At 40.2% G+C, this 18,095-nt stretch overlaps 1 protein-coding gene across 1 annotated transcript; it reads left to right on the top strand.

Moving 5' to 3' along the window:
* Positions 1 to 13: 13 nt before the first annotated feature.
* Positions 14 to 13,714, top strand: gdf7 (growth differentiation factor 7). Its single transcript, XM_072689671.1, has 2 exons — positions 14 to 260; positions 4,752 to 13,714. Exons 1-2 carry the CDS (start codon positions 14 to 16, stop codon positions 5,768 to 5,770), a joined length of 1,266 nt encoding a protein of 421 aa, XP_072545772.1. The 3' UTR covers positions 5,771 to 13,714.
* Positions 13,715 to 18,095: the final 4,381 nt, after the last annotated feature.

Below are 18,095 nucleotides of genomic sequence, written 5' to 3'. Positions count from 1 at the left end.
GAGAGCAGTGAAAATGAATCGCTGGAAGAGTGGCGCTCCCTTCTTCCTCTGCTTCGCCCTGTGCTTCGCGACGGTTTGTGAGGCTGCGGCGCTGCTGGATGCGCAGCCTCCGCGGAACGGAACCTCCGTCCATATCCCATCCTACATGATGGCCCTGTACAGGACTTTATCCGTGCTGGACCGACGAGGGACCAACGGCAGCCTGGCCCGCTCCAGAAGACACGCCAACACAGTGACCAGCTTCATAGACCAGGGGGAAGGTGGGTGTGAGAGACCGGAGAGGTTCAGGGACTTCTTCATTTTACAGGGATTTTAAAAGAAGCCTGTAGATACTGATTACTGACCCTAACTTGAGGAGGGACCCTTATGGGGTTGAGTTGATTCTTATAGTGTCCAATTAGAACCTAGAACCTTCTTCAAGGTTCTTTAGCAAAGGTGTGAGTGGTTCCTTATAGCACCCTAACAGGTCCAGTGCTTCAGAGGGTGCCTGCCTGCCTAATGACCCTTTTGGAGGACCTGCTGTGTTTGAAGAACCTTCAAAAATGATGTACAAGTCCTAGAGCCTGAGAGTTTTGGTGCACTCTGTGCACAAGGTTTCCATATAGTATACATTTCTAGCCCAAAAGTTGTGTATATAAATAAGACAGTGCTGTGTAGTGACTTTTAGCAAGAATAGGGTTCTACGTAGTAGATGTTTAGCAAGAATAGGGTTCTATGTAGTACACTTTTAGCAAAAAATAGTGCTGTGTAGTGTACTTTTGGCAAGAATAGGGTTCTTTATAGACGTTTAGCAAAAAAAAGGGTTCTAAGTAGTACACTTAGGAAAAAAAGTGCTGTGTAGTGACTTTTAGCAAGAATAGGGTTCTAAGTAGTAGATGTTTAGCAAGAAAAGGGTTCTACATAGTACACATTTAGCAAAAAATAGTTCTATGTAGTGTACTTTTGGCAAGAAAAGGGTTCTACATAGTAGATGTTTAGCAAGAATAGGGTTCTACGTAGTACACTTAGCAAAAAATAGTGTTATGTAGTGTACTTTTAGAAAGAATAGGGTTCTGCATGGACGTTTAGCCAAAAAAGGGTTCTAAGTAGTGCACTTTGCAAACAAAAGTGCTGTGTAGTGTACTTTTAGCAAGAATAGGGTTCTACGTAGTACACTTTTAGCAAAAAAAGTGCTGTGTAGTGACTTTTAGCAAGAATAGGGTTCTACGTAGTAGATGTTTAGCAGGAAAAGGGTTTCAAGTAGTACACCTTTAGCAAAAATCAACATCATTCAGATCAGTCTTTGAGTAGTGATGCTTCTATATCAAACCGTTGGAAGAACCCTTGGAGAACCCCCACCCCCCCCTTTTTTTTTTGTTGCTAAGAGTGTGCAATGACAATTGAACACCCACAGTCCAGACTTGATGCCTAAAGAGCTGATGTTATACTTAAGTAAAGGAATTCAATAAATATCATATCATTTAATGAATAATTATTTATGTATTTAGGTATGGCATTATCGTTCTTGTCCAGGTGGATTTGAAGGGGTCATGTAGTCTAGATTCACACTGTAAGAGTGAGTTCAGATTCAGCAAAAAAAAAAAACCTGCTTCTGTAGACAGAAGCATTATGTAGACATTATGGACAGCATTGCATTAAGATGCGCAGCTGTACGAGACTGCAGACCCTTTGCAGGCCTGTATGGCATCAACACGTTGGGCCGATGAGCCAGACTCTTCAGTAGGGTGGTGAATACATGTCTTCGGGGGAGATAGTGTTATAACGTCTCTGCGCCGGTCTGACATTTTTATGAGTAAAAATGGGTGCCCGTTTCATCGGGATGTTCGCTTCCAGATGGGAATGCTTTTAAAACGACTTTCTTCAAATAACACATCAGGAACATGAAGTCCAATGTGTCGAATTTGCACCATGTGTGATAAATAAAGCTCTTCTGGCATCTTGGCTAAATGCTTGGAAAGAGCTTCCCTTCTCCAGGTGCTGCTGATCAAAAGGGAACCGGCTGATTCCAAACTCATGTTCGAGAAGAAGTGCTGCTTTTTATGAAGCGCAGTCTGGAGCTCTAGCGTGTCAGCGAATAAAGTGGAGGGTCGCTGAGCATTGTCCTTCGCCTAATGAGGGAATGGAGATGGACAGCTTAAGTCATTGCACCGCAGAGCCCATACACTCTCAAACACACGCATGGGCCAGCTGTGTTTAAAGCGTTTAATAATAATTGCTGTTTAATTGATTAAGTGTGAAATGAAAAACGGCGAAGCAAATCAATAGGAAGGCCGGCGCTAATGTCATAATAAAAGCAGCAGGGCCTAAACATTTGAAGATTTATTAAGAAGAGATTTTCAGAGAATTTAATAGATTGATAGAACCTTCAGAAATCATCATCTGACATAACTCTTCAGCTCGTCTTTCTCTGCGAAGGAAGCAAAAAAAAAAAATCCTAAAACTTGGCCTCAAATTGTAGACCTGCATAAAGAGTGTGGGGGAGACTGGAATGAAAGCTAATTCCCAGACTGCCTTTTCAGGTCATTTTTTCTAGGTTATTTCATTGTTTTGTCTGGCAAACGGATATTAGCTCTAGAAGAGGACACTTTGCCCCCTCCTTCTGTTCACCTTTCATTTCAGCAGCAGATCCCTGTCCAGGCGTAAGAGCGAGAGAGAGAGAGAGAGAGAGAGAGAGAGAGAGGAGTCTAAGAGGCAGCTCCCATCGGACTCCCAACGGTCCCTGTCCCGGCCTGTGTGGCCAGCCCCAGCAGCAGATGCTTAACTGTTTGCAATTACCCGTTATTCTTAGTTCCCGTCTAGCGATACACAGTCGACTTGATACAGCCAGATTTGGCACAGGGTCGTCTCGTGCTTACCACTCGTATTAGAAGAATCCCCTTCATCTTCAAACCATGAAACCGCGCTCTGTGTCTCAGGTTGCGTGGTAAGTCCTCCAGTCCGGCTTCCATATTTGAGCTGGATGTCAAGACGTCAACACCGAAGCTTGGTTTTCTCTGACTCCTGGATCTGGTCCCTCTTAGCAAAGTTCTCTCCTGCATCGCTTCAGTCACGGATGGCACAGCTTGACGTGGGCTTGGGAAGGATCTTCTGCTTGGCATACAAAGTCCCTGAAACTGCTGCTTAGCAGTCTGTTCTGTTTTTTATGTGTATCAGTGCAGAAATGTCTGGAACTGACTGGTAAGAGGAAGGAAAAGGGAGCGGCGAGGTTTTCCCAAAAATGTAAAGGTTCAAAGATCGGTTTAGGTTGTGTATGAAGATAAGATGCACTGCATATATGAGGGAAAATGGTGCAGCATTTATTACTGCAGTCGTGCAAGCAATAATGATCGTCATGTGATAAATAAGAATACGTGAATATGTAAATGAGCTCTGGCGGTTGGATAAGATAAGCCTCAGTGATAAAGGGTTGAGTTGTTGCTTTGTTAAGTGCAGCTCAAGTTGAAGAACGTGCTAAAGAAACGGTTCTTTGAGCAATGCAACGGAAGAACCATTTTCGGTTCCTTGAAGAACTTTTGAGTGCTGCCCTGTCGTGAGATGGTCAAGCAGGTATCCGCTTGGCCGTTCTCCTGCGGTTAAAACGATCTTAACGCCTTGATGGTTTGGGGAAATAGAGCCAGAGTCAATTTTAGGACTCATGGCAGTTTGAAGCACTTGACAATTGGAAAGCGCTAAAACCTAATTGCGTCCCCAGGCCACCTACCACTCCTCTTAAATTTACAACCTCGCTCTGGTGGAGCGCAGCAGAAAGGGGAGGAAAGGGCGTGCTGGAGGCCATGTGCTTTTGGAACGTCCCGCCAAGGCCTATTCTCACTCAATCAGCATAATTAGCAGATGCTGCCAAGGGCCCAGGCAGGCCGACAGGTCGGCCAAACACTCTCCACCTGGCCTGGCCTGGACCGCCGCTGCATGCTTCACGTTTGGAGAAACCATTTCAGGCCCCCAAATGTTATTCTCATCGAGGAGAGGAGCTGACAGTGTCTGTATGGCATTTTCAACCAAAAAAAAAAAAAGAAAGAAAAAAGGGCCATGCGGTAGACTGCTCACAACAGCGAGAGGAATGTAAGATTCTCTACCCCCGGACAGCTGGCTCTTGTAAACGCAGAGGAAATCAAATTAATACTGACTGATTATTTAGATCCCATCCAGCCGTGCATACATGAAATGTTTGGAATCTTTGATTGTTGGTGCAAAAATTGGAATCAATATTTTCAATGGACTATTTTAATTACTTTCGTTACTATTTAGTTTATAAAATGAGTAGAATGATGATGTCCAGTTCAATGCCATGGGTTTTACAGAATATCTGTATATCATCACTGTCATGCAAAAACCTTTATCTTTAATGTTTAATCTTAATCCTTAATCTTTGTAAAATTTGTGGAGCATTTCTATTCATCATGTCCATGTCCAAAATACTGTCATCATGGCTTTTTGACACAATGTAAAGAACAGCTTTCAGATTGTAATTTCGCCAAAATGTGAATATCAGCAAAACTGATGATACAAGGTTTTTGGGTGATAGTATGGGTGATAGTATGCTCACAGTAATAAACGGAGCTGTAGAATGACCGAGAAATCTGTAAAACAGGTAACAAGTATTAAGCTGTACGATTTTTTTTTCCTGAATGCCTCATATTGATCAGTAACACTGACGATGAGAAATGACGGTACATTAAAAGTATGCTATATTAAAATATGACATTTTTAATATTTAAATTGGGGTTTGTTATTCTTTTCCTACATTTTTGCAGATCAGCCATCAGACGGGTCTCATCAACGCTACGTGTTCGATCTCTCTGGCCTCTCAAGGACGGAGGAGCTGGTGGAGGCGGAACTGCGGGTGTTTCGGAAGCCCCCGTCTGACATTGGGAGATTGCTGTCTCTAGGAGGCAGCATGTACCGCCTCCTTCTCTACAGCTGCCCCTGTCCTGGCTCCTCAGACAGGCCTCTACTGCTGTCTTCCAGGACCATTGACATTCTGGACACCATTTCAGCCACATGGGATGTGTTTGACATCCTGGCTAGCGTGAAGGCCAGCCGCAGAATGCACAGGACAGCTCGAGGCAGCCGCTTGGTGTGTTTTAGCGTAGCTGTTGTTTGTGACTCAACTAATGAAAAGGTTTACCCTCCATTGTTGGGCTTCGGAGGCGAACCCCAGGGGGGCCAAGAGAGGGCCTTGCTGGTGGCCTTTTCCCGCACCCGTAGGAAAGAGAATCTGTTCAGGGAGATCCGGGAGAAGATGAAGGCTGTTCAGAATGGGGGCTTGCCGGTCCCCACAGTGGATCGCAGCTTCGAGGGGAGCGGGCGGTCCAGGAGGCGACGGAAGAGGAGGACGGCTTTAGCAGGACGTTCCAGTGGTGCAGGGGGCGGAGGTGGTGGGGCCGGTGGAGGCGGGACGGGGGGAGGGACAAAAGGAGGAGGAGTAGGAGGTGGAGGTGGAGGTGGCAGGAGGAGGACACGGTGTAGCCGGAAGCCGCTGCACGTGAACTTCAAGGAGCTGGGCTGGGACGACTGGATCATTGCACCGTTGGACTACGAGGCGTACCACTGCGAGGGAGCCTGCGACTTCCCCCTGCGCTCGCACCTTGAGCCCACCAACCACGCCATCATCCAGACCCTCATGAACTCCATGGACCCGGAGTCGACGCCGCCTAGCTGTTGCGTGCCCTCCAAGCTCAGTCCCATAAGCATCCTCTACATCGACTCGGGCAACAACGTGGTTTACAAGCAGTACGAGGACATGGTGGTGGAGCAGTGCGGCTGTAGGTAGCAGCGTGAGAATGGGGCTGGACCCTGCGGCCCCTCAGGACTCAGAACCCGAAGCCGCCTCTCTTGAGGGCTAACGCAAGCACTGCCAGGCTCACAGATGGGAGTCAAACGCACTATTGGACCTGGATTGGTTTTATCAAGGGAGGTTCTGAAATTTAGTTTTTAACTGATTTAAGATTTAACTGGTTGATAAGCATTGCATGACAAGCGTGACACAAATGTTACAAACTGGTAACACAGTGACAACATAGTCTACTGCTGTAACTACTGTACACACTACACTGAGATTGATTTGCAAAGGAATACTGTTAATAAGGGGGGGGTTCATATTCAGCAAATACAGAAGGTCACTCTGGAAGACTTCTAAATTCTACCTGTATTGGAGACAAATATACAGACCTAACTTAAATTTCAGTACCTCCCCAGGTGAATCCAATCCAGCTTAAATAGGGCTTAATACTGCAATCACATTACAAGGTTGAAGTCTATTGTTCTGCCTAAATGTGACTAATCTGATCTTTTCAGAGCTGTGTGAACACCATGAATCAGATTTTTTCCAATCAGGTTCGAGCCACTTTCATATGCGGTCCTAGATCGGACCCTTATCCCGAAAGTGGCCTTGCATCCATAATGAGAACGGTCAGATCGGATCAGAGCGGTCAGATCTGAGCAATAATGCTTGTAATGTGGGCATAACGCAAGTGCCTAAACTGCCGTGGATAAGTGTGTATGTGTGCATGATTAAAAGGGCATTTGGACAGCGCTTGAGCAATGGACATTCGTTGGTAAAAATCTTCACAAGAGACTTAAATTCCCCAATACTGAATAAACAACTGCTTGATCGGAAAGGAGTAAAGGCCAGGAATTCCAGCAATGACACTGCATCCCGATAATGTAAACGGAGAAATAGAGCGTTGAAGTGTTCTTGCAGCAGCTGAGAAAAAGTCTTAACAGTTTTCAGCACAGGCGTCTGTTAACGATCACATGCGACTGGTGTTAGAAATTCCGCTTACAGGAATCAGGAGATTGGATCTTCAGCATTGGAGTTTATTTACACGTACAGAGAGTTATGTATGGGTGCATCGGCATTGACCGACAGTCTAAAATATGGCATATTTAGGGGAGGCTTTATCTACCCTAAGAGGGGAGAAAGTAGGAGGATAAGGATGAGGTTAAGAAGGGGGGATGAAGAGGAGACAGGACACCGATAGTGGAGTGAGATGGCTATTACATAACACAGCTAGCCAACTAAACTCTACACACAGAGAGTTTTAAGCAAATACCATATGTTCTAAATATTTCTCTCACTGGGAGAGGTAAGGGAGGAGAGTTGCTTTGCGTGACAGTGGGCTTAAGGTTGGGATGGGGGGAAAAATATGGGTCTATCTAGTTGCAGCGCTGAAAAATATAAGTGTGAGAAAAAGAGAGAGAGAGAGAGAAAAGCCAGCAACCTTAATCAGAAACGGCACTGCTTGACTGAAAATTGGCCTTTTTGACTCTTTTCTGAAATTTCGCCTTACACAACGTGCTCTTTTCCATTTGGAGCTCGAGTTGTTTTTATAATCAAGAGGCTCGTTTGAGGATTTATTGAGAACGGCAGTTTCTGAATTTCAGATCAAGATAACCCACACACATCTGATGCTCCCCAGAGCTGACATCTCGCTTCCTTTTCTCAGCATAGGGGACAGTGTTTGACTGGCCTACGAGGGGAAGCTCACAAACCATACGTTGTTACGATTCTGTGGATAGCTGCACAGGCTAGTCGTTTCACATCTCATTCAAAAGGCTGCGCACGCTAAGGCCTTTAAAGGTTTTAAGGCTTGTGAAAGTGGGAAACTCGGCCCGTTTCAGCAAAAATGAGCGTTGTTGACACCACATTTGGCATCTGTAGGAGGACAGAATGGCTGAGCTACACATAACTTCCAAAAGTGTAAGAGATAGATGACTTCACTGCACTCGGTGACCTCAGACCTTACTCTGTGAAAGAGGTTAGAGAGCCAAAATCAAAATGATTCTTGGCATTCAGAGATTTTCTGTGTGACACCCCTCACGCCAGGGCTAACTGCATGTGGAGGTCTGCTTGCTTTCTGCTTTTAGCTGCTGAAACTGCTCTTTTCCCCCTGTTGTACTAAATCTCTATTAAGAACATTGTACACCTGTTAAGTGGCAGGGGAGAGTGTGGCACATCCTAACACATTTGTTCACACAGTTCTTTTTTAATTATTTATACAAGCATCTACTGTTTATAATCAGAACTGGTGCAACTTACCTCATGTTTAAGGTTCATTAGACAGAGCGGGCGATTAGAGGTCTAGAAAATCCAAAGAAGCACAGCTAATTCAAAAATGTTCTATGTTGCTTTGTATCTTCGATATTGTCAGAACTGTGTAAATACATAATTCAGTTCTTTTCAAATCTGATTTGAGCCACTTTCATATGCGACCCTGGATTGGATACTTATGAGCAAAGTTAACTAGACCGAGGACCTAACAGGGGGTAATAGTTGCTAAAAACTCTTGGAAATCAGACAATCTAAACACAGTTAATCCAAAACCTTTCCATATTTTGTAACTAGATGAGCTTTCCAACATAAATACAAATAAATATCTGCAATATGATTCATTTAATTTACCATCTACTGTATATTTTCGTTTACTTCTGGAGGGTCGGCTGAAACATTATGCGTTAAAACTAACCCCGCTGTGTGGAGGCCGTACTTTAGCTCTGTGTGTGATTTAGATGTCACTGTGATTAGCTCCCTGATATGCTTTAAAACAGTCCTATATTTCAGCAACTATGAGAGTGACATAAGAGTGATTTCTGTGACATCCAATTAAATAATAATTAAAAAAACATTAGTAAGTACACTTACAATGAGACAAATGGTGCACAAATGTTCTTTAGAGTGAATCTCAAGAAGTGTTTATCCAATTAAGGTCAGATTCTGCAGACACTCGGACCCAGTGGGATACGTACCCCATTAAAATGTAGCTGAGCCCCACTAAAATCACAATGGTAAAAAAAATGGATGGTTAAATTTATCCTCAATTGCTGAGCAGAACTACAGGACACACCACGCAAACTCACTACAGCCACTACATTTCCCACAATGCCCGCCACTAACATTTTCAGACAGTTTTTTGTAGTAATGGATAATAATAAATTGTATTGGAGCCAATCAGCCACACAACAAACAGGATATTATTATTATTATTATTATTATTATTATTATTAGTAGTAGTAGTAGTAGTAATAACAACTAGTAATATTATTAGGCAAGCTAAGGGGTACAACAGTGCCCCACTGAATTCTGTGTCTGCCCCAGTACAACAAGCAGTCTAGAAACGCCCCTGCTTGAACCTGTTTAACTTAAAGTCAAGGTTACATTTTATCTCGCATTAGGCTGTGCCCTGCTCTTCCCTGTTACATGGTGACAAGGAACTGAAACCAACAAGCAACCAAACAAATCATGGTAACCTAGCATATTTGCTGTGTTAGTCAAGGCTAATTCCCATGATGTATGCCTTATATAATTATAGATGTTAAAGATTTTACCAACATACATGAATAGTTTCAAATAATTTCAGTCGTACTGTTTATGCTTTTAACCCAAATGTCATTGATCAGTGAAAACAAGTGTGGTATTGAAGGTTTGCTTACTTAGTTATGGACTTGGGCTACGAGGCCGATATAGCTAAAAACAACTGAACCATGCTGAGTTGCTAAGCAATCTCAGATTTACTTGCTTATGTGGTTTCTAAGACTGTATTTGTTTGTGGCCAGTACATGATATAGTTTGTGTGAATGTACCTGGCCTTTATTACTCGTTAGCTATGTTAGCCTAGTAACTCCAGTACAAAACTAAAGAAGTATGTAAACTTTATACACTGAAGCTGTGTTGGTGGATCGACTCCACTTGTGGTGACAGCTCTGTAAATTCGTTCTATAATCACCTAAGCAAAGCAGTGTCTTAGGAATCTATACACAGCTTGTTTATTTAGGCCTGCTGGTAGACAGTGTGGTTACGTTTATTGATAAAAGGTGACCAGTGGATCTCATTTCAGAGTGCGGCGGCGCCGAATTCTGCGGTGTTCTCTGTTTGGATGTTCATGTTATCTGTGCGTCAGAGGCAGGGATATTTTTACTACTTGCTGTTTATTCAACATCCTTGACTTTTTGCCTCTGTAAGAAAATACAAAGCACATTTCTAATCAATTCCAGAGAGTTCATAAATTGCTTTCCCTTCACAATTCCGCTAAACTTGACTGGCTGTCTGTGAATTAGAAACGAAGTGGGGCCATGTTGCCCATGGTGGCAATTGTAGGCTGCGATTTGCATTCCTGAACAAACAGGATGGGAAATCCACATGATGGCCATGGTTTATTTGCCTAAAATGCAGTTGAAAATTTTTTCGTCCGGAAAATATATTCTCTTAGTTTTATGGAACACTCATAAACATAAAGGTGTTATGAAGCGTTCTTTAGAAGAACTATTTTTGTATCCATAAAAACAACACTTTTTAAAGAGATCATGCGTGAATCAGCTTTACATCCACTTGTTGAAACCTTTTGAAAGGTTCTTCACACATATATTTTATTTATTAAAATTGGTCCTGCATAGAACCAAAATAGTTCTTCTATGACATTGTTCAAGAACCCTTTGCAGCACCTTTATTATTAAGAGTGAAGGTTATGAACAGAGGTGGACAATGTAGTGCTGTGTTTCCTGTTTTATTGAGCGACCCAGGCATGGAGATTGTACCCCATAACACTGACTGTAAGAGTTACAGTCGTATCTACAAAGCTTCCATAGCCATCAAACATGGCCTTAATAGACTAGGTTCTTTTTATCCACAGAGTGCCAGTTTGGGTCGTTACCCTGAACCTTGTCCTATCTTATATCTAGAAAGATAAGATATGAGCAGGATAAGAAAAGACTGACTCTTCTTCATCATTTTCCTAAAGCCTAACACACACTACCTGCTCACTCAAGGTTAGCTCTACCTTGGTACACTGTGTACTATGCATTAGTGCACACCTTGTCTTATGCAGTTTGGAGTCTAGTTTTTACCATTACTTAAGGATACCATACCTGTGACATATGACATAGCTCTTTATTATATGCTGGTAGTATATTATGCAATGCTCAGCTTTAGGTTCATCAAAGCATCTTCCTTATTGTAGAGAACAGGTTGGGTATATGTGCATGGTTTTGGGATCTTCTCCTAGCCAGTGTTGTCAAGAAAATTTTTGGTTGACTGTATTTTGCTGTTGTTTAGTTAAGCCCACCTTTCATTTTGGCATTTTTTGGCCAAATTCTGAATATCCCAATTAATTCTCGAAAGGGAATGACTTTATTAAGAATATAATTGAAGATGACAGCCATAGTCATATACTGTTTATTATTAAAATAAACCTAGACAATCTGTAACTGAAGTAAAAACATAACTATTACTGCTATTATATTGTTTTCACTTAACAACCTGACCTCTCAGCTCTGTTGTTCAAATTATTTTAATATGTGACAAACATGGTCTATGAGAAAAAAATCTGCAGTTCTTACAAATTATCGTCGTTATTAAATGAAAAAAATATATCTCTAAAATGGTGACTTTACACAAAAAAGCAAAAATGTTCTGAGCTTTGAATGGAGGTCAAAGCAAAATAAGAGATTATTCCATCTAATTTAGAGCATTTCTATTCTATTTTTTACTCATTTATTGACACAGTGTACAGAGCAGCTACAGGGTTCAAACAATGGAGAAAGCAAAAAAACTGACAAAAATGAGGATACATGTTTTCCATTGGAGAGCAGCAATACAAACAGTAGCTTGCTTAAAATGCCAGTCTCATAGTATCATTATTTAGATAAAAAAAAGGACAGTAGTAAGTGCTTACCAGCCAACCTGTCAGCAACCCTTCTGTGTGTTATGTAGCCACAGAAAACACAGCACTGAACTGAATCTGGAGGGTCGACATGTTCCTTCGTTCCTCCCTCATTTAATCAATAAATTGTGGATTTATTATAGATTTTTACATATGCGCCGCACCACCTTGTGGCAGAATTAAGCAAGCGTCTTTCTCTTTCACTCCAAATTCTAATATGGTTTCCAGCAACTTAACATATTTAAAACAAACCATCAAACAAGCCCATACAATTTTTAACCATTATAAGACCTTGTCCTTATAGACATTGTCCCCAGACATTTTGTGGGCAGTAGCGTATTTAAGGGCTTTTTATTTTATTAGGCTGTCCTGTAAATGAAAGATGGCTAATTGGCACTGGACTAACAGAGGCTGCATTTACAACCCAAGTCATGCTAAAGTCACTGCTGTGGGTAGGATCTTCATAGCATGCAGTATTTTCTTTTCCCAGAAGCCCAGGATAAGTTGTTGCCTTTAAATGGTCTTAATGGCTGTTGTTGAGCTTTGGAGTTTGCTCTTTTTGCCTCCTGGTGCTTGACTTAAAAAAGCTGTTGGGGACTTTTAGAGGTGCTTTAGATAGTATGTAAATCCTGCAGGGGTTTGGCATATTTTTTGTACCTGTCTGATAAGAAACAAACAGCTTTTATGTGATGTTAGTAGTCCAGTGTTTCGGCACCCCTGGTCAAAAATGTATTGCCAAGAATGGATTTTTAAGTGATAATAAGCATACCTCCTTGACAGAGAGCCCATACGAATGCACAATTGCTGTTAATTTGCATCATTTAACATATTAGAGCAAATGACATAAACCCTAATGTGTTATGTTTTATATATTTCCAATATTTAAAATTAATTAAAGCAAATTGTTACCAGACAGGTTTGTATTCTGTATAAAACGTATTTACAACCAACAAAATACCAAATTCTATTAAACAGGGGTGCTCAGCGTTTTGCATATAGGCGGGGGTCGGCAGCATGAGATAGAAGGCTAAACCAGAGAATTTTTTTTTTATGTGTGACAAGGAAACCTAAAATCTTTGAATGGTGAATTTTAAGAAGAAGAGAAAAAATGACATTAAGTTTAATGCAAGTCGATGCAGGATGAGTTTATTTTGGATGATTCCTGTTGTTTCAATAGCAATTAAATGTTTACACGGTGGAAAAAGAAAGGGCATGCGGCTTTTCCAATTGATGTAAAAAAAAAAGGCAGTGATATTTTATTATTGAGGTTTTAATATTTGATTATTGACGATTAGTTTTTTATAAGAAAGACTGAACACAAATGTGTGTATGTATCTGTACTCTTTTAAAGTGCAGGCCTTAATTTAATACAGTTAATGATCAAGTGCCTGCCTATTTCTGATGTGTTTTTTTTCAATATGTATTGAAAATGAAGGGATCATATAACCTAAATCAGGCACTAGTACATTCTTATGAAAACGTTTGGGTACCCCTGGTTAAATGACAAATTTAGTTGAATGTCTCCTAAAAATTGCCTAATGAGTTTTATTTATTTTCTGAATTAAACATTTACAGTGCTGTTACTTTTTTTTATCTGTTAAATTAAGCAAATAAACAGTAATTATGTTTTACAGTGTGCAGAGGTGTGTCGCTGTAGATGATTTACAAACACATAATATAACCAGGAGTGTCTAAACTTTTGCATAAGACTGTGAAGTGTGAAATATCCTGAGGAATGACTGTCTGCAACTTTCTTAATTACAGGAAACATTTTGGAACATTGACCTTGCACTGTGTGCATGTGTGTATGTCTGTGTATGTATGTGTGTGTGCCTGTGTGTGTAAGATAGAAAAGACTGTACATAATTCAATTGTAAATTATCTGTAAACAGCTATGTATTTTTTTTCTCTTTTGGAAATATTATTTAGTAGTATATATGTGTACAAAATCTGTATCTATATCAATTTCCAAGCCAAAATTAAGCACACATTGTATCATCATTTTTGTTTATTTCACCCTTTTTTATTTATCATTTTTGTACAGATGATTTTATTAAATAAAAAAAACTTTTATTGATTAAAAAAAAACTGCCTGCTGTGGCTAACCTTCTTTCCCAGACATCCATATGAAAGACAACCCTTAGTGACTGTCTGTCTCAGTCACCCACGGTTCCGGAATCATTATGGGGTTTGTGTTTTGTCTCGTTTTTCCGCCAGCAAAGTATTCAGGAAGTTTCCAGGTGATTGTGAATTCCAGCTAGCAGAAGGGGAAGAGAGAGGGAGGGTAATGTGTAGCACTGGCAACCAAGTCATACTGCATTATGGGCTCCTTAATCTATCAGCTCAGCGCTAGCCAGAAACAGTTCTTTGGAGCAATGCCATACAAGAACCACTCCGGGTTCACTGAAGAATCTTTAAATGGTTGGTTCTTTAAAGCAGTGGTCTTCAATTAAGTATGTTGTTTATATAAGTGCCTAATTTCACTGTGCAAAAATGAACAAACTACCCAACCGAGAACACAAGACACATGTATCTGATATTTTCTACTTAAACTTGCTGTTATGTTCAACTTTAAGTAACAGCAATAATGTTCCTGCTTAACCATCTGAAAGTAGCTAAAAAACATATTTTTCTTTCACTTAAATAATTTGATTTCAATTAATATTAGTGTTGTTTTTTTTGTTGTTTTTGTTTTAATCAGAGCATGGCTTTACAGAGCATGGCTAGGGTTCACAAAAAAATCCTGTACATTCACACTGACATTTGTTTTGTTCATAAATGTATGTTTTATTTGTAACTTTTTAAAAATGTATTTATATTTTATTTGCCCTTGCAGGCTTTGCCCATTACCCCCCTTTTTCCACCCTTTTTTGCTATAAATGTCTCTTTCCAAACACATAAATAAATTATTTATTTCCATTTATGTACATGTTCATTACACTAATTGAGTATTAAATATTTTTTTAATACTTCAAATTTAAATTACTTTTAATTAAAAATATTTTAAAGGGTTTTCCCTCGTACTTTTAAACTTTGAAACAGGTCAGTTTGACCCGCATAACAGAAAGGTTAAAGTTGTTATTCTTAAACAGGTGTTCAATTAAATATGTTTTATATATGTGCACAATCTCACTAAACAACAACAAAAAAATACCCAAAGTTTTTCTTCTCTTTAAAGTTTTGGTTCTCGAACCTGTCCTTAATTAAACATGTGGTTATATATGTGCATACCAACAGAAGTAAACACCCATGTCAATTTTGTTTCTTCTTTAACCCTTTCAGAAGTACGGTTCCATCTTTGGGATCCAGGCATTTAGCCTCAAACGTGACGCAACATTCATGTTTAATTCTCCCGATTTATTTAGGTTTACATCTGTCTACTCAGAATTAGTGTTCCCACAACATACAGCGCATCCCTAAAACACAGGAATTAAATGGCATAGAAGTTACAGAAAAAGAACTCACTGTGGGTGGACCTTTAGAGGTAGCCAGAACTTACTTTCGAAAAGTAGTGGTTCTCAAACCAGTCCTTAATTTAATTTGTTTATATATGTGCATGTTTTCACTGAACAAACACATAGCTAGCCAACCCACCAACCAAACAACCAACCAAATAAACAAACAAGCAAAACAAACATGTATTTCCATTTTTTCCCCTCTGTGTGGCTCTCAAACCAGCCCTCCAGTTTTTTATACATGTAAATGTGTTTGTCATGTATGTGTATGTGTGTATCTTCACTGAACAAAAAAACAGCCAAACATAACGAAACCAAACAAACAAGTATCCCCATTGTTATCTATTTTTATTTTCCTGCATCATTTAAACCCAGCAGCTGTTCTGAGTTGGGCTGGAGCAAAACTCTGGACCGTCAAGTCATCCCTAAGGACCACTAACAGAATCAGTGCTTTAAAGAACCAAGTCCTCATAACACAAAGGTTCTATTCCAGCTAAAGGCGTTTTCCTAGAATTGTACGTTCAAGTCAAGAACTGTTTAGGAGGCTTTAACTTGGAAGTGTATATCCACAGTACTCGAATGTACTCGTGTCCTTGTGGGTGTGTGTGTCTGTGTGTGGCGTCCCTCTGGAAGTTTTTAAAAATCATTGACTTCATTCTCGCTCATGAAGTGCATGTCCACAGAGGGCTGTGATGCAAGAGCGAGTAAAGCCATGCAGCCTAAGTCATTTTTATTGCGATTCAGACAGAGTTTCTCAAGGAGGGAAAGAGATGTCTCACTCAAGGTTTACACTGCCTAATAAATCACACTGTTTACTGTTACAGTGACTGATAACTGCCCACAGTGTGCAGCAGCCATCTGTCTGGACGGCCTCTTCCTCACTGGCTCTGCATGGTTTAAGAAAACACATGACCACACTAATATCTGTAATGTACAGTCTGATCATATAGCCAGTCAAATCAGTTCATTTATGTCAAACCTTCTTTGTTAATAACTAATTATGTCTAAATCGACCCTGAAGTGCTAATATGTGTTATGAATTTCATGTGAATGGAATCTATAATCTGGAATATATTTAGTACCGATATAGAGTTTACACACATTTGAACAGGTAATTAATTAGACCATTTTTGAGAGTATGTCAAAAGGGAAAATATTATGGGATGTTTTAGGTTAAGTATGTTATAGGAATTATGTAATAATTAGATAGAGAGGGGCATTTTGCCAAGTTCAATCAGTGCAGTAAATGAACAACTGCACAAGGCTGTGTTTTATGACTGTTTTCAATACTATAAATATCATAACATATCAACACACACACACACACACACACACACACACACATATAAATTCCAAATAAAAATATTGCTATTTAGAGCATTTATTTACACAAATGACAACTTATTAAATGCAAAGAAATTATTATTATAATTATTATAATGCAAATAAGTTTTTATTCAAATTTAAACAACATAGTACTTATATTTGAACTTTGAGAGCATTCAAAAATCATCATGGTGAATTAACCTTGACTGCCAGTCACAGCTTTCATGTCTTGGCAGGCTCTTCTCTAGTCTTTCACATTGCTGTTGAGACTTTATGCCATTCATAGTCTGCAAATTTAGGTAACTCAGCTTGTTTGATGAAATTAATTAACTTTTTTCCAGAGCTGTTTAGATGTGTGTGTGTGTGTGTGAACATTTGTACATATACAAATTTGTACATAAGAACAAAGTGTTGGGAAACCTGTTTATTTTTTTTCCTAAACTGAGTTTAGCCTGCTTTTGTTGGAGTAACTGTCTCTGAAGGACTTTCTACTACATTTTAAAGCAATGCTGCGACAATTAGACTGCATTACTGAGTGTTAGTGAGGTCAAGATTTTGGGTGACCACCACCCAACCTCATTCCCAACTCCTTCCAAAGGTACTGGATGGAGCACTATTATTCCAGAGAGCACAGCTCCACTGCTTCACAGCTAATTGCTGGGGGGCTTTATACCCCTCTAGGCCACACCTGTGGCGTTTCAGTTAATACCCAGTCGTGTGTTGAAGTGGTGGTTCAGTGGTGAGAGGCTATTAGGCTATCTGAGAGTTGTGGGTCCTATACGTGGGTTGGCTAAGCTGTCGCTGTTGAACCCCTGACCTGCCGCTGTTGAGGCCCTTAACCGTCTCTGCTCCAGGGGTTTCACGCATGGCTTACCCAGGACTCTTTGTTGTAACATATAAGGTACTTAACATATTTTTTTTATGAATACTTAAAGCCAATAATTTGGGTAACAGGGTTGTTCGAAGTGACCACAAGAATGAGATGTTAAATTCAAACAAAAATTGGTATGATATAAGATGTTTAAAGAATTGTAACGATCACATTTCAAGATAAAGTGTAGCTACAGTGGGTTGGCCCATGCAACAACTGATTTCTGCTGTGCTCTAGATACGTTTTATTAATGTTTGACATTCTTTATTGGATACACATGCACATCGGTAAAGGGTCCTTCACAACAATTCATATTTTGAATATTTTATTCAACACTTTATATACACATAGTTCTTAAATAAAACCATCATTATTATTATTGTCGTAAGAGATTCCAGACCTTTGAATGATGATGTGTATATGTGTGTGTGTGTGTGTGTGTGTGTGTGTGTGTGTGTATAGGTACAGTAGCAACCGTTGGAATACACAAGACCTCTCAAAAATCCCTTCAAAACAACATTTCAGGGCATTGTTGAGACCGGATTCCCTTGACAACGTATGAATTGATGCATGCACTCCATCCTGGTCAAAACCTGCTGTCTGTGGCCCAGTGCATTACGAATTTGTGAAAAGATAAGGCCGCACAAAGCTATTACCAGAACATGGAGGATCAAGCCTTTAAATTCTCAGAAAGAGACTCTCTTATTCCACTGCGGTCTCCTCCAGATCAGTGCATATCAGACAATGCAATGTCGGTATAAGAACTGAAAGGGGAGGGTGAACAAAGAG

Source organism: Salminus brasiliensis, chromosome 10 (assembly GCF_030463535.1).
Source record: "Salminus brasiliensis chromosome 10, fSalBra1.hap2, whole genome shotgun sequence".
NCBI lineage: Eukaryota > Metazoa > Chordata > Actinopteri > Characiformes > Bryconidae > Salminus > Salminus brasiliensis.
This window is presented reverse-complemented; position numbering and strand designations above follow the sequence as displayed.

Bases quoted from the DNA above. Each gene is read 5' to 3' on its own strand.
- gdf7 (XM_072689671.1), top strand. From the start codon at position 14: ATGAATCGCTGGAAGAGTGGCGCTCCCTTCTTCCTCTGCTTCGCCCTG. The intron at 261-4,751 runs GTGGGTGTGAGA...ACATTTTTGCAG, and splicing joins CTTCATAGACCAGGGGGAAG to ATCAGCCATCAGACGGGTCT.